A 16,780-nucleotide genomic window follows, 5' to 3' on the forward strand; every position below is an offset into this window, starting at 1 on the left:
AGGAGAAAAGAGCCAACAGTTTTGCATTTTGTTTGAATTTGTCTCAAGGGAAAACCAGGGCCAATAGGGCAAAAAGGAGCAATTGGGTACCCTGGAGCAGAAGGCATTCCTGGGAACCCTGGAAAACCTGGGCTGCCAGGGAAGCCTGGCCATAAGGTAAGTTGCCTTCCACATTGTCCCTCTTTATATCCTTATGCATTGCAAATTTTCTAAGGTTAGAGTGTTCAAACAGAAGGGGCCATTCTCAGTTCCTTCAGCGTCTTGAAAATTAGACCAATTCTTTGTTTTATTTCTCTTCTGCTGCTGATATTCTGGATAGGATATAAAGTTAACATAAAGAGTACTGTCAGAAGAACTATTTTATTAGCTTATGTCACTAGTAATAACTACAACAGAACAAAAACGTTATACTACTGTGAGAAGACTTCACAATTCTGTTCCCGAATATGAGCCATAGACCCCAGTTGATCCTATCACCTCTCTATTGGTCAGGTTCTGAGATCATCCTACGTTTTCCTTTTTGTCTTTGAATTTGTAGCCTGTCCATGTACCTAGGCAATTATGAAGCTTCATCCAAAAATGGTGAAAAAGAGTATGAGGTATTTGGGGTAGTGCAGAGGAGCTGGGAACATTCCTGGTACCAGATTTTTCATCTGTACTTTGCCATGAGCAAAGGGTAGCTGCCTACCTGCTTGCCCATCTGGGGATGGTGAGACAGCTCTGCATGCCTTCACCCCAGAGAGAAGGGAGAAAGTTCCTTTAGTAATTTTTGTTAATAGAAATCGGACTGCGTTGATTTCATCTATATTATTTCGCAGTCGTTTTAGTCAGATGGAACAATAATTTTTATATGTCAAGTTAAATGTTATGGGAGGAATTAATCAAAGTGCTGAATGAGGCACTGTTACTTGTGCGGATTTGCATGTCTGGTTAAACAAAGAGAAAAATTAAAGAAGATGCCAATATGGGGGCAAGTGCACCTTATTCGAGCCACTAAAGCTTCAGATGTCTTACTGAACTTCATTCAAGTATTTAAAATTCTTTGAAGTTTGATTTAGGAGCATCACCTCAAAGAACGTTTACATTTTGGCTTTTCCATTCAAAATGTCATCTTTCTTTGCTTGAAAAGTACTCTATTATTCTGTATTAACAATAGATAGTAGCACTGTAATTTGTAATGCAGAGAGACTTCTAAGTGATTTTTCCACAGTGGGAAAAAAAGAACAGAACATTGGCTACATAAGCTTATCAGTCCATCAGGCTGTAAGTCACAGTACCGTATTCAAAAGCCCTGGCAATAACATTTAATATAAAAATCACATTTCATATAACTTTTATTTCTATGAATGCTTAAGAGAATGGCATATGAAAAGAAGAATATAAATATATAAATATATATGCACACCCCCATATGTATGTATGTATATATGTATTCCATTCTTTCTACTAAATGACATCACAGAAACACTCATCATGGGTGAGGCAAATTTCCATTTTGTATTTTTTAACATGGCAGTTGGCTTAACTCCATGCACTCGGTAATATGTTTTTTCATTAAAAATGTTCTTTCTTGTTTATGTCTGATGTTATGGTACATCTTCATAACAAATGTTCTGATCTTTCTTGATGTGGCAAAGTTATTTTTTATGAAACCCTTCAGAGCATACACAGTCATAATAATGTTATTATTATGTCTGGTATTTATAAATAGGCATGTTGAATTTCAAATGTTTCTGAAAGAAGTTACTGCCACTTCGTTTTCTGATATGGAGTACCTTCTTCTTGACGAATGGATACTTTGAATCTGAACAGTATTTTCAGCCCATCTGTAGTGAATTAATTTAGTATCTCATTTTCATCAGAATGAGCTCCTTATTGTAAGCTCAGAATCTTCAGATTTATAACTAAAAAGGAAGCAACATAGATTTGCAAAGATCACACAACCCTCATCCAAGAAGATTTCAGGGAGTCATTTTCTATACTTAGCACAGATTAACACTTTATTCCTGCATATTTCAAAATAGAATTAGAAAAGAATTAAATAGCAATCAGTGCTAAAGACTGCTGATCTGAACATGCAAATTCTGAGGTGTGGGAGAAGTTTCAGGTCTCATATAAACTATTTTGTATGATTCCCATTATCCTGATGGAAGGTAAAAGCTTTTGGAATATTTGCAGAAATCCAGATGACACTGCTGATCGTTGTGTCCGTGTATGCTTTCATGTACTATCAATATGCGCCCATATATACAGAAAACATCAAGAAGCATTGTTCGCTTGTATGTTGTTTGCCTGTTTTAGCATTTAATGAAAAAAACAAGTTAGGTTGTTCTGACTGTAATTAATTATTTTGGATATGTTAAGGGTAATAAAGGAAACCTGGGAATAACTGGTCTGGCAGGTTATCCTGGAGCTCGAGGTCCTAAGGGATTACCAGGCATGCCAGGGGCCATGGGAGCACCAGGGCTAAAGGTACGTCAGTGGGATCTTGTTTAAGTACAGAATTACTGATACTGCTTAGACTTCATACTGCAAAAAGTGATTGTGAGACTACCATGCTATTGTTAATCACATGAGGATTGATATCAAAACATATTTGAAGAGGAAGACTGCAGGTTGTGCTGACCTCATTTCTATAAACTATAAAGAGAAAGCAAAGTTGCTATCTATCTGTCCAGATGCTACTTCCAATTCTATCAGCCATTCAAAACACTATGTATTTATTCATCAAAGTTTTAGGGCCAAATGTTTCCTATCTTTTCTTTTTAAACTTCCATAATTGAGACAAGAAGAGCTGGTAGCAAACGGTCTGGGTGATCTGAACATCTAAGCAATTTATTGTCGATAAAGTGCTGTACTTTCAAGTGTAAGTCCCAACTTCTGGGGCTAGCAACTGTCTCTGAGATGTTCATTTATCATAGGACTGAAATTTTTCTTGTTCGGCCCTATAAGAAAGAAACAAATCTGAGATTGCTCCATTTTCCAGGCAGTTCCAGGTACCAACATCAGCATATCCTCAGATTCTACTGATAATATTAAGTAGGTGCATTTCAATGGTAAAAGAAGCAAAGAATGGGAATGTTACAAATAGTTTTCAGCATTTAGAGTAGAAATCTTAATTTAACACAATAATTTACAGTGTTACGTATGATTTTATTGGTAATCAGTCTTTAAAACCTTAAATTACTTGAAAATTGGGAGAAGAAAATACTGTCTCTCTCATCTTTCCATGAAAATATTTCAGTATAAACTGTGTTCACTATTTGTAGTGATTTTTTGCCACTGCTTCTGATCTGGATTACGCCCCTTTGTCTAGATAATGAACTGTAGGAGGTACTTCCTGCTCAGAAAGCTTGCAATCTGAAAAAGACAGGGAATAGATAAGATGAGGGGAAAGGGATACCACATTGTGCAAAATAAGCGTTTAGAGTGAACATACTGGGTCAGTCCAAAAGTCTGTCTTTGGAGCTGAAAGCAAACACGTAGGAAAAAGCAGAAGAGCAAAGCAAGCATGACAGCGTACGGTCCCAGCTGTAATTTCTTGCCGCTCTGATCCCTCCTGAGCTACATATGGTTTCTATGTACTTAATAGTCCTGACATCCTATCTTTACTTTTATAACTGTCATAATGATAATAAAGGCTGTATTATCTTCCTATGCACAGGGTGACAGAGGACTTCAGGGTCACCCAGGAAAACGAGGCAAAAGAGGCCTTCCAGGATCACAAGGTGACCAGGGGCAAGCAGGAGACACTGGACTGAAAGGACAGGCTGTACGTAATCACATCTGTTAATGCAAAACTAGTCCAAGAGTTACCAGTGTGAAATAATAATTAGGATGCCTGCTCTTATTACAGGGAGAACATGGAGATCAAGGTTTGATGGGGTTTCAAGGATTCCCGGGTCCAAAAGTATGTGTTCATTCCTTTCTATTAGATTTTAAGCCATTTACAGAGTGAAATCATTAGGAAAGCACAGATTTAATTGGCTTTAACAATAATTTGTTCAAGAACTATCTGAACTATTGGAACGTTGCAGGCAGAGTTTCATACTGCGTGTCCAAAGACTAAAGTTCTGGATCAGTGAGCTTGATGTTTTCACTGTTACTGCTCTTAAAAAGTATCTTGCTTCCACTGATTATAAGAGATTAAAAACAAGTCAATGGCTAATGTTCATGTTTGACTGAACCATTCCTTCGCCTTTTCAGGGTCCTGCAGGGGACACCGGCTTCATCGGAATTCTGGGCCCAAAAGGCCCAACAGGCCAAGTCGTAAGTCTTTTGCTCCATGAAAGAGATTCTGAGGATGGCTTGCAGGTGGCATATTTCTTTTCATTTGGGGAATTCTATTTTTCCTATTCTCAAGGCCAGAAGCCTTTAGGCAAAAGCTCCTCTCTGAGACTAGGCCTTCACTAGGAGCTGTTGGCCAGTACTGCAATACCAGTACAGTAGGTCTGGATGCAACATGGATACAGACACACAAGCAGAGTCGGGCTTTCAACCTTGAAGGAACAAAGCAAGCTCTGCTGATAAAATGTGGGTCTTCCAGTATGATTTCATACACAGAAGTATCTTTATTGCTGTCATATTTTCGTCCATCAAGGTAGAACCTTCTCTTTCCTCTGACTGACAACGCTGATTGTATAGCTCTGTCCTGCAGCAAAGCAAGAGAGGGCCAGACTTTGCTTGCAATATGAGAAAGTAGTGCCCGGGCATTATTAATAGGTAGTTTTTTGGGTTTTTTTAATAAATACTTCCTTTTTATCCATAAGTTTACTAGCATGCATTAGCTAATTCTTCATGACTGCTGAAAACTTCTCTCATTCTACTTTACTACTCATCAAAAATGAGGAGGCATTTTTAGGATTTTGTACTATTGGGGAATGTGCATCCAGCTTACAGTGTCAAGTGAAAAAATAGAGGGAAAGGTTGCAACACAGAAGGTCTTACTGCAAGATGCTCTTCTCTCACTGCTGCCATTGACATCACAGCACTTGTGATACATGTCATGAGATCATGGCTCAGTGAACTAGAGGCAGTGCAAGCAGTTTTAGTGGCCTGTTCTGATAGGTGTTTTCTTTTCCTAAACATCTCTGTACAAGATAAATGCTGGAAAAGAGCAGTTTGCTCTAAAGGAAATAAAACAATAAAGTAACATTTTGAGCAGTACTTATTGGCAGCCTTGTAGGAATATTTGTGGACAGTAATATTGCTCAAGATATAGTTGACTGTAGCTCAATAAATATGTAATCTTTGGTAAACAGAGTGCTTAAGTTTCCACTTTTTTTAGTGCATCAACTCTCATATAGAAGAATTGGGGAGGGTGTCTCCAAGCATAAATAATTACTAATTATTAAAATAATTTTGTTAATTGTATATCAAAGTGCACTCAATATTCAGAAAGAGAACATTGCCATGATCTTTTGGATATGTGACAGGCATATGTGCTGAACAACTTTAAACCAGGGCATGTCATGAGGAATTTCTTCATTCTGAAAACATGGCGGGTCTAATAAATTCCTTTGTTTCTTTATAGGGATACATTGGCCCTGTTGGTCAAGAAGGTATAACAGGCCCAACTGGCAGGCCTGTAAGTTTCCCTTTCCTTTTGCATCATTTGGTTATTTTACCCATACCCTTATTTTTACTAATCAGTTTTGCAACTAGCAACCTTATTTTTCCATTTGCAAACAGCAGCTAGCAGGATTATCTTCATATTATACCATGCTGGCGAGCTAACGTGTGCAACTCTGGCATCTGTAGTAAAAACAAGATGAAAAAAGTAATTGCAATGACCTTTTCCATAAGTACCGTAAAGAGAGGGCATGTCTAGAGGGGCCAGCAGGCAAGTCAAGGTGTAAACCCGCATGTAAACCCGGGTATTCTAACTCAGCCTTAAGTCTGAGACATTTATTGAGAGCATCCATGCTCGGTTTCAGTGTACTTTCTTTCATGTGTTGGTGCCATACCTTTGATTGGCCTAAACTTTCCCGAGGCCCTCTCCAGACATGCATACTGGGTGAAGCCACAAGCCCTGACTGGGGAGCTCCAGGTGCTGGTGAGATCCATCTTATTAACTCAAACATGATCTTGTCCTTTCTGATGGCCCTCAAAGCTCTCCAGGTTCCCTGCAGTGGGAACACTCTGCCCTGGTCCATGTTTCCATCCCTTGTCACACTTGCAGTGCTGGAAACGGAGGAGTGTTCTGCAAGGGCACCCTCTGGCTCTGTCTGCAGTCCCTGAGCCCGGAGTACCTCTCCCACCCATGTGAGAGATTTTTAGAAACTCTTTCTACCATCAGAGTTCCACTGCCTGATTGACAAAACTTGGAGGGAATGTGAATATCTAAAAAACTGAAATCACAATTATCAAAATAACATGAATATACAGTAAAAATAATAAATATGAATACTTACGTGTGTACAGGAGAAGTGAAAAAGAAAGGGGAAGGGAAAAGTTCCTTCTATAATTAGAGTATTCTTTCCTGCTATTGGGAGAAAGGCAACATGGTAAGTCTTGCTACATTCTTTTCATTCCCACTCAGGAGAAAAACTCAGCTTCCATTTCTTTGCATCTGTGTTTCTGAATGAAAACTTTTAATAGACTTTGCACTGAACCAAACGGTTTGCCATTATCATTAGGAAAACATTATAGTTGAAGATTATTTCTGTGTGACATGAGAAGCTGCCATCAAGATGCAAAATTCTCCCCACCCTGGGCTAATTGCAAGATTGCTGGCATCTTTGGAAACACAGTGTGAGTGTAAGGCTAGCCACAAATGTCACGGAGGTAGAGGGCAATCTAGTTGTGAGAGATGGGGTTACTAATGGGGTAGGAAGAACAGGTGTGTAACCAATGGATTTCCAGTGACAGAAAGCACCAGGTTTGGTTCTCAACCCTTAAGATGGTGAAGCACTGATCTCCTATTACAGTGGATCAAATAGAAGACAGCAGAGCTGATTGACTGGAAAACATTAGCAATTAAAGTTAACGAGCAAAACTGTACCTGCAATCTGAAGAAAACAATCAGCTTTCTAAATATAGTAATTACAAGGCATTTTCAAGTAATTTATTTTTCTAATAATGCAGCAAAATTAGAGCCCTAGAGCTGTAAATACTTCTACAGATGAGCTAAGATTGGAGTATTCCTGCAAGCAGTATAATTCTTGCACATATTAATTAGTTTATTTCACTCCTAGAGGGCTAGAAAGCATGTCGGATTAACAGTTGCTCTTTCTTACAGGGACCCAGGGGTGAAAAGGGCACAAGAGGTGAAATTGTAAGTTGAAACAACTTTTGTGCTTTCATTTTTAGGCTGTGTTTAAAAGAAAAAAAAAAAGTACTTTCATGTTACTCTCAATGTACTGTTGAGTCCTCTGAATGCAGTGTACCAGAGAGTCCAGTTGTGTTCCTGGGAAGCACTGGCCAGGAAAGCTGGGACCATGAGTCGAAAGCCTGACCTTTTTCTGGGCAAGCTGTAGGTACCCTGGCCGCTGTGTGCTGCCTGGGAATACAGCCCTTGATCATACAGGAATCGCGTGCTTCAAATCTGTCCTGCTTTATTTCTAAACCTGCGAAATCCTTTGTCACATTTCTTGTCAATATTTGAGGACCTCGCAGCATGGCACATGTAAAGAACTGTGTTCGTGAGTCTGCATGATCCTGTCTAGGGAGGGAGACGCTTGGGAGAAGCCTAGAGCCGAGGATGGGTGTCCATGCAATGTACACCAGCTGTAGAAGCAGTAGGCAGTACTGATGGGTTATGAAGTTGCTCTCTCTTATTTTTCAGGAAGAATTTACATTAATTTTCTTACATTAATGTTTATTGTGGAAAAAAAAGTGCAAGAGCTACTAAAGCCTCCAATTAGTACTGACTATACAAAAGTCCTCTGTCAGTTTATATTTACTGCAAATAGGTGTCAACTATCATTTTAGTCTTATGACATTACTTTAAATGACAGTTTTGTAATAATCTGTTTTGCCAGTAACTGGCAATGTGATTTTGTGCCTGTTACTTTGCTTTCATCTCACCCCACTTAAAAACATTTGGTTTCTCTTATTGTGTTTTGGCTTTAGTGCCTGCCTGTGTAAAAAGACTGCCAGTTCTGACCTAGTTGCCTTATAAAAGATTTTAAAAATAAATCAGCAATATTGAAAATTGCTGTAAGAATTAACGCTCTGAACTAAGTTTGCTGTACATGTCTCAGGGAACTTTCTGCTTTCATTCTAATGCTCTTGCAGCAATTCCTGCCTCAGAGTAGGAGGAATACCAGGCTTTTAATTCATACTGCTGTTAACCATCTTAGTTACCTGTTTCTCATGTCTGTTCTTACAGTTCATAAGAATTGCCAGCCTATAGCTAAAAGTGCTCAGACACTTTAAAAAAGAAGATCCAATACGGTGAACAAGAAACACTAGTTTCCATAATTGGTGCTGGCGCTTTACAACTTATTCATGAGTTCCTCCCCTAAGACTGTCTTCAGAAGTATGTTTAATTTTAAATGATACACAGCAGCATTAGTTTGAACTCTGCAGCCAAAGAAAGGGTTTCTTTCCAAATATTTTCAGATACAAAGGAGTGAAAATGATTTTTGTCCAACTGTGTATTCCAAGCTTTGAATTTATTCTTTTAAAATTGATATTGGCGTTCTTCCTAGAATCTCAAAGATTTTAACTTTTCTGTAGCAGTTTTACTGCTACCGTTTAACTTAGTTTTCAGTCTGTCATGTGTATAGTGTTCATTGCTAGAAAGAAATGTCCTCTTTTCCCCTGAAAAACATAGAATATAAAATCATACCTCTGTGTCAAGCTCAGTGGTGAGCCAAAGTTCAGGAGGCTATTCCTGGGGGAAAATTGACAGTAGAGTCAGAAATAGAGTTTGATCATTTTAAATCAAAATTATATTTCAGTTCATAATGTTCATATCACTGAGATTGAAACATTTAGAAAAATGTGGAACACATTTTGGAATACTGTTTCAGAATTAACATTTCTGAAAGTGTGTTTTCATTTTTGTTTGTTTTATTTCATGACATGTCATTAATAGTACATAATGGAATATAAAGAATCACAGGATAATCTAGGTTGGGAGGGACCTCAAGAGGTCTCTAGTCCAGCCTCTTATTCAGAGCAGAGTCAGCTCTGAAGTCAGACCAGGTTTCTCAGGGCTTTATCCAGTCTGGTCTTGAAAGCCTGCAAGGATGGAGATGACACGGCCTCTCTGGGCAACGTGTTCCGGTGTTTGACTCTTCTCAAGGTGAAAAAAAGACAAGATATGATAAGGCATAATCTGAAATTTTCTATTTTTTTTAATGTTAGATTTAAAATTAAGCTACTATACTGTTTGTATTGCATATCAGACTATTATATTACTATACGTTAGAAAAAAGTATAACATTATACCTTAAGGCATAACATTAATATGTCATAATATTATGCCTTATTATGTTTTACTCATTCTGAGATATGGTGAAATAACATCAAAATGACAAAAATGGTCAGGAAAAGCTTAACATTTGGGGGTGCCATTTTTTAATCATGAAATTATTAAAAATACTTTTTGCTTTATGGAAAAATTTAAATTTTTTTCCAATGAATACAAATTTTAAAATAGCAGCTTTTCCTGTGAAACAAACTTTGAATTTATCCAGCTTTACCAAATGTTTTTGATGAAATGCTGCTCATCCAGAAAGACAGTGTTAAAGTTCTCTTTTTATAAACAGCCAAATCAGATAGCAAAATTTGGATGATTGTTTTTATTGCTGTTATTTGTTTATATTTTCCTTAAAACTCCAGATTTTTCAGTTGACATACAACTCGGACCTCTCCCTTTCCTCATTTTTTTTGTGAGGTGTCTATTATACTGTGGCTAAGGCAGTTCCTCCCCTTCCTGTCATCTCTGCTGGCTTCTCTTGTCTTTTCTTGCCTCTTTCTCTCTCAGACACACAAAGAGGTTTTCCAGACCAGTATGTTTTCCACCCAATGTTTGCCCTAAGAGTTCCCAGATGAACATTTAGGGCTGCAAGACTTAAATTCTACTCTTGCCTTATTCCTGCATGCTTCCAGCTCTGTGAGCCTATCTCTGTGCTAGGTGAAGCTGGCAGGAACATGGTTTGGCCTTTGGCTCTCTCTTGATTTGTTTCAGCCAGTTTGCTGACAACCTGCTCGTTCCCACATTTCTCCTTAGTCCAGCAGCTTCAGTCCTGCAGTATATTCTTGCATTCAGCCTGGGAAGAGCCAGCCAGCAGGCACAAGACAAGTAGGGGGTTTTGTTAATAACATCCCGATTAGTTTATGGTAAGATCATAAGTCCTTGCTATTTTGTGGTTCTGACTTGCTTTCCTTTCTTTAGTTGCCTTTGATCTAACTTCAGGTGGGATAACAGCACCCAGGCAAACTGACAGGCATATGATACTCCTCACACAACAGCGGGAAGCTGTACAGATGCTAGGACAGTTCTGACAGTGATTATTTTTGACACGGGATTCTTCCCCCCTTAGAAACTTTCACAACAATCGTTTTCTCAATACCTAAATGTTTTTACATCAAACAGGTTTCTGCGCAGTTACCTTCAGCAGACTGATCAAATGTCCTGTTTGTATCTTCAGTAAAATGTGAAATAAAATGCTAAACAAGAATAATTTAGAAATCCATTCTTCTGTCCCTAGCAGTTTAAATCAAGAATAATTCTGCTGAAGTCAGTGATATTACATTGGCAGAAAGCTGATGGAAGTCAGAGGGTAACATAAAACATGCTCTATGATTTTATAACACCTGAGCTCTCACAACTCTCCTTCAGTATAATTTGAATTATGTAATCTGGCCAACACACTACAAAGTCTTAATCTTGAAAATAGTATGCCCATGTTTAGCTTTAAACATATGAGTGGTGCTGTCCTTGGGATTGCTCATGTATTTGATGTTAAGAATGTGTATCATTGCAAGCAAGAGCAGGACCATACAGTATTAGAAAAGACTGGAGTTGTTTTGGCCTTCGAACTTCTGTACTAGCTATCAAATGAAGTGATTAAAAAATTAAAGAGCAAACTAAAACTAATTATTTTATTCTTTGCTTTTGTTATTATGAACTGGAATTACACTTTTCTCACTTAAATTCTAATATGATCAAAGGATAAATTAAGTAGATTTGTAAAGATAATCCTGTACATTCCACTGGAACATTCTGTAATTAACTTAATGCATGAAATGTGTAATTTAACATTACTCTGCTGCTCTACAACAGAAAGAAAGAACATGTATAACATCTCTACAGGATTTTCAACATACTCTGTGCAGTTTTGTTATATTTTAAAGGTTTATAAAGGTAATCGATATAGGCCTTTGAAGTTTTAATGCATTTAAGAAATGTAATATGCCCTGAAGAGGTTTACTGCAGTTAACAAATAGTATTCAGTATTTACCTTTCTCCACATGGCTTTTATTGGCAAGAAGACAGTGAATGAAGACAAATCAAATTCCTCCATTGCAAAATAGCTTAAATACATTGGAACGGTGTACTTTTGATTAAAAAAAAAAAAAAATCCTGTTCTATGTCAGAAACTACTATAAACTTGAACTGTCCTACTCCCAAGACTTCTGGAGTCTTAAAATTGTGACACATGCCAAGAATTATTAACTGAAGCATTCAGTCATTTGAAAAATCTACTGGAATTTCTAAATCTTGGCATCCAGAACAAAGACATCTATTCATCAGAGAGCAGTGGTTACTTAGGGACAAACTGTTGAAGACTTTCTGCCTTGCCCTGAGTTGGTAATTGCATAGTCAAGTCTTGTAAAAAGATAAACAAATATGTCCTTACACTGTCAAATTAGCTTCTCAGGTTTCTTTTTCACACTTTCTCCTTCAGTTTATAGCAAACGTATTTCACTAAGCATGATTATAGAGTCTAGAAACATATATCCATGGGGTTGAAGGTATCCTGCAGCAGTCTAACAGTATTTGAGCTACTGATCTGATTAATTAAATGCGGATGTTAACTTTCTCCGCTGCCATCCAGTAGTATAGCTCTGTGAAACCCAGTTGATCTGCATCAGCTGAGGTTGTATTCCAAAACGGTCACGTGGATGTCATCTCTCCAAATTAATCTGTCATCAGTTTTGTAATAATGAATAACAATAATAATGATTTATGCCTATTTAATAGTAATAGGATTTCAAAGAAAATTTCAGGCTTGGCAGTGATCACACCCAAAAGAGTAAAGGGATGCTAGGTACTTGCCACAAAACCCACAGCATTTCTGTGTTACTCTCTATGCTAAGATGACTTATTCTTTAATTCTCATTTTCCAACATTTATCATTAATGCCTTTTTAAAATATCGGTAAGTGTTTATTTACAAGATGGCTTTAAGTCTTTTGTATAGGTATAGGCAGATGAAACACAAATAAATAGGGTGAGGCTGCATCAGTTGAAAAGTTGATACTATACTTAAAATCTCTACAGTTTATGCTGTTCATATCTTCTTAGTTAAATATCAGAAGACCGTATTTTTAAACATCTGGAAATCGCTTCAGTTGTGATTGTCCCCCGTACATATCCACAGAGCATGCATAGCATGGGTCTCGGCCTCAGAGCTTATTTGCAGTCCCTCAACACAGCCTTGCTGGTATAGATCTGGTGGTAGGAATTAAATGATGACCCCCACTTTTCACACCCTTCATAATCCAGCACCGGGCCCCTCTGGCACTGCCAGGGCAGGTGATGCGCAGGCGCACTTAACCCGTGCAGCTGTGGAGGTCAGCATAACCCGTGTGTGATGTGTTCCCAGGTGGCTGCCGTGTGCTCTGCTTTCTGAAGATGTCCAGGGATAAAAAAAGAAAAAATGCCACTGGTATACTCTTAAGAACTGATAAATTTGGAGCCTCAGTGACTTAAACAAATCTCTCCTATCGTCTTTGACATCCTTTTTATTTAAATATATGTGGATCAATGTAAGATCCTGAACCATTTTGAGCAGTTCTTGCTATGGTGGCAGCTTTAAGCACAGCCCAAGATCAGCACTTGTAGCATGCAGTGACACTTACACACATCTTGTTGTGAAATCTCATAGAAAGAATACTTCTTATTACTATACTAAGTGATTTGCATCTTGATATTTCTTTTGACTAGATCAGTTTAGAAGCAATTGCTAGCATGGCTGTTATTTCTCTGCTGGCAAAGACTTAGTGTGGGGGTGACTGTACCTGGTGTAAGAGTGCTTCTGCTGTAACAGTTTATTGTGCTTGAAAATTGGTACAAGCAATACTGGCTAAAGAGTGTTTGGCTTAAACTCAGTTATGCTAAAAGTTTTTGCTAACATATAACGCCAGTGTGGCCTATGCCTTACATTCCTCTTTCTCCTCTTTTACTAGTATTAAGCTGCTGCTACCTGTTCTTCTTTTTTTCAATGTTCTTGCTATTGTTTATGTTACAGCAGCTCCTAGAGGCTTTGGATATATAGCGACTGAGGAACATAATGTAAAAAAGACAGAAGTATCACTGAATATTAATAAATATTAATGATACATATCTTAATGTGAATCGTTGCTCACGGATAATTCAGAGGGGAAGATGGTCTTTGTGAGGGTCCATGTCTGAGCCCTAGACATGAAATCTGTTTCCTTGTCTATTTCAGGTTTAAGACTGTGTGTTGTAGGTGCTATGAGCTAGGGGAAGGCTTCTCCTCCTCCTCCCTCTCCTCCTCACTGCATCATCCTACACCCTAAAATTATGTCCCTTAAGGTCAGGAACAAGGGCATGATTTAGATATGAAAGAGACTTGAAATGTCACTACTCAACAATGAACATCACGTGCTCTGGCTGAAAGGTGACACTGTATTAAGAGGTAATAAATGCTTAGCAGATATTCGTGGGGTCAAGAAGTTTTTATAACTACTTGTAAATTTTTTTCTGATGCTTCTATGACCTTTCATACCACATAGTAATTCATATTTGCAACAGACATATAATGTTGGCACACTGTATATTAATACTTTGTATATGGCTTCTGATGTGCCCTGAACATCAGAAATAATTGGATAAGCAAGTTTTGGTATCCAGCCCAACCATCACTTCTCACAGGAATATTCTCCCATTAACAGAACATGGTACTTTTAAGAATAGTAACTAATGATCTACAGCTTTACCAACCCCTGTGTCACAAACATCTTTGCTTCATTGTACAGAGTGGCATTTTGTGATTTTTAAAAACAAACAGAAAAGCAGAGACATTCATCTGTAACTGTTGCATTTTATCTCTGTTCCTTCCAGGGCCCTCAGGGACCTCAGGGCCAGCCAGGGCCACCTGTAAGTGCATAAAAAATGTGCGTAGTTTTCCAGTGTGAGTGTATCGTGTAAAAGTGTGATGCACCTAATATTTGCTTTCTCTGATTTTCTAGGGACCGCCTGGACCACCAGGACCAAGAGTAAGTTCTGTAACTACGCTAACTACGGTGCAGCCTTCTTTGTTGAAAGTGATCCTCTTCAAATGCATTGCCTGTTCCATCGCCACAAGTGAAATGCAAATACGTTTCCCTATAACTTCCATCACTGCAGTAAGAGTTTTTGAATCTTTTGTCTTACACCAGCATTTCTGTTCTACAATGCTGTGGAGCCCTTAGTGGGCAAAGCTCACGAACCTTTGACGTGGGTTAACGCCATCACACTGTTTTTCTGTTGGAGCAATTCTGCATTTGAACAATCTGAAAGAAAGCGCCAGAAGATGCTGCAGTGTTTCTGGCCAAGGTGATCGATCTCCGTATATCCAGCTGGACTGTTCCCTTCTAAGGGATTGTGCGAGTTAGCAGGATAGGCTCAATATTTGAAGTATCCTAAAGCTGTGATGATATTTGTACTCTGAGAACAAACCCTAAGACCTAGTTGTTCATATGGGTGGATTAAGTCTTTAAAAAATGAACTCAAAGCTGTTGTGTAGTGTACATGTCTCACAAACAGAGCAGAGAGTGGAGATAAGCAGGGAACTGGTTTCCTCCTGAGGCTAGTTACAGGCGAATCTCGGTGTTTGTTCGTGCACCACGAAGGCTGCCCTGCTCTGTAGCAGCTGCCGGCAGCTCACACGCACCAGCTGCCAGCTCCGGGTAGCCGGAGCTCACTCACCCTCCGCTCAGACTCTCACCGCGCTTTTCTTTCTCCACTGGCAAGCGAGCTGCAGCTCTGCTGGCTGGGCACTAGCCAAAGACTTCTCTGCAGGAGTGGAGCTTTTAGCTGGCAAAAGTCCTGTGACCTTCCTACAACAAAAGTCAGATGAGAGCATGTGGCCCAAGTTGCATTTGTACAACTACATCACCGTGTTCTTTGTTGTGTCTTCTCTGGAAAGGAATAACGCATCTTCCCACTGACCCAGATCAGTTTGCTTAACTGTAGAGACTAAATGGATGGGGGGAATAAGCTGGGGCACTAGTCTGTTACTATCATTATAGTGTCTTTTTTTTTTTTTTTGCTTCCAGGAGTATGATTATTAAATTTTGTGTGTGGAGGGGGGAGGTGTTAATAAAAAGGTAATATGCCATTTCTGTATGTATGGTTGCATTCTTGGAAATGGAAGTGAGGATCCCATTTTAAAGGCAAGTGTTTACACAGATTTTTTTCCCTAAAATAACAAAATAACGAGTATATCATCTGTATGTTTCTGTGACAGTGCTCAAACAGTTTGCCGCCTGCATTTTAGAATATTTCTGTTGATCTTTTTATGTTCTGAAATATCTTTTTTTTTCCCCAGAAACAAGTGGACATCAATGCTGCTGTTCAAGCCCTGATTCAGTCAAATGCTGCACTGCAGATGGAGGTAATGTATTTCACTATATTTACATTGGCACACAGGGTATGCAATTATAAAATGGTTTTTAAGGACCAGATCAGGGCTTCTTTACATAGACTTTATTTAAAATTAATCACAGACTGCAAGTAATCATTGTAGAATATAATTAAATGTAATGAGATATATAGGATGCAATTTAAATGAAGATAAAAAAATAGCAGCATTTCTACCATTTTATCATGATTAGCAGTGATGGAAATTTGTTTATTGGTTGTCACAGATAGTGGACTGTATCTGTTCAGCCACAGATAATGATATTGCTGTTTAGACCCTGATCCAACAAATACCAACACATGTGCTTAACTTTATTTAAGTGTGCGATCCTACTGATTGCAAGAAAATTACTTACATGTGTGAAGTTAAATATATTGGCATACATAGTCTAAGACTAGATTTCACTGTTCAAAATCTGAGACTGCTGAGTATACTTTAAAAATGTACTAATTTTTTTCTTTTTCTTTTTTTCCACATTTCTACGTCAACATATCATAATGGTGTATTCGCATGATCTTAACCTGTCTGTAACTTCATTGCTCTGATAATTTTAATAAAATGTACTAATTTGTTTACTGGAATATGTTATTCTTACTCTGTTTTATATGGCTGATTGCATGCATCATAAATACTTTGCTTCTGTCTGGATCTTCAATGGCCGTTTGATTTTTACTGCATACGCTGCTGTTGTGATATTTCTTTGTGGTAACATATGTGCTAATGGCCCCTGGCAGAGATACCAGAATACTGAAGTAACTTTACTAGATCACAGTACAGAGATATTCAAAACGCTGCACTACCTTAGCAATTTACTGCACAGCATCAAGAATCCCCTTGGCACACGGGATAACCCAGCACGCATCTGCAGGGATTTGCTTAACTGTGAACGTAAAGTGTCAGATGGTAAGTGTCCACTTTCATAAAAGCTTGAACATAACTAGGCTTGGAAAGGTC

General features: G+C 38.3%; 1 protein-coding gene across 7 annotated transcripts in view; it reads left to right on the forward strand.

The window, feature by feature from the left end:
* The window catches only part of COL24A1 (collagen type XXIV alpha 1 chain), a 158,733-nt gene that overhangs the window by 134,708 nt on the left and 7,245 nt on the right, over positions 1–16,780 (forward strand). For 6 of the 7 annotated variants that reach the window (XM_064515977.1, XM_064515979.1, XM_064515980.1 and 3 more), the window contains 11 exons: positions 49–156; positions 2,365–2,472; positions 3,665–3,772; positions 3,857–3,910; positions 4,207–4,269; positions 5,534–5,587; positions 7,241–7,276; positions 14,266–14,301; positions 14,394–14,420; positions 15,734–15,799; positions 16,561–16,729. In XM_064515977.1, coding sequence (XP_064372047.1) covers positions 49–156; positions 2,365–2,472; positions 3,665–3,772; positions 3,857–3,910; positions 4,207–4,269; positions 5,534–5,587; positions 7,241–7,276; positions 14,266–14,301; positions 14,394–14,420; positions 15,734–15,799; positions 16,561–16,729 — 829 coding nt within the window. Of the gene's footprint in view, positions 1–48; positions 157–2,364; positions 2,473–3,664; positions 3,773–3,856; positions 3,911–4,206; positions 4,270–5,533; positions 5,588–7,240; positions 7,277–14,265; positions 14,319–14,393; positions 14,421–15,733; positions 15,800–16,560; positions 16,730–16,780 lie in introns of those variants that run through there. The other variant, XM_064515983.1, reaches the window with a different exon arrangement.

This window comes from Dromaius novaehollandiae, chromosome 8, assembly GCF_036370855.1.
Source record: "Dromaius novaehollandiae isolate bDroNov1 chromosome 8, bDroNov1.hap1, whole genome shotgun sequence".
Taxonomy (NCBI): Eukaryota; Metazoa; Chordata; class Aves; order Casuariiformes; family Dromaiidae; genus Dromaius; species Dromaius novaehollandiae.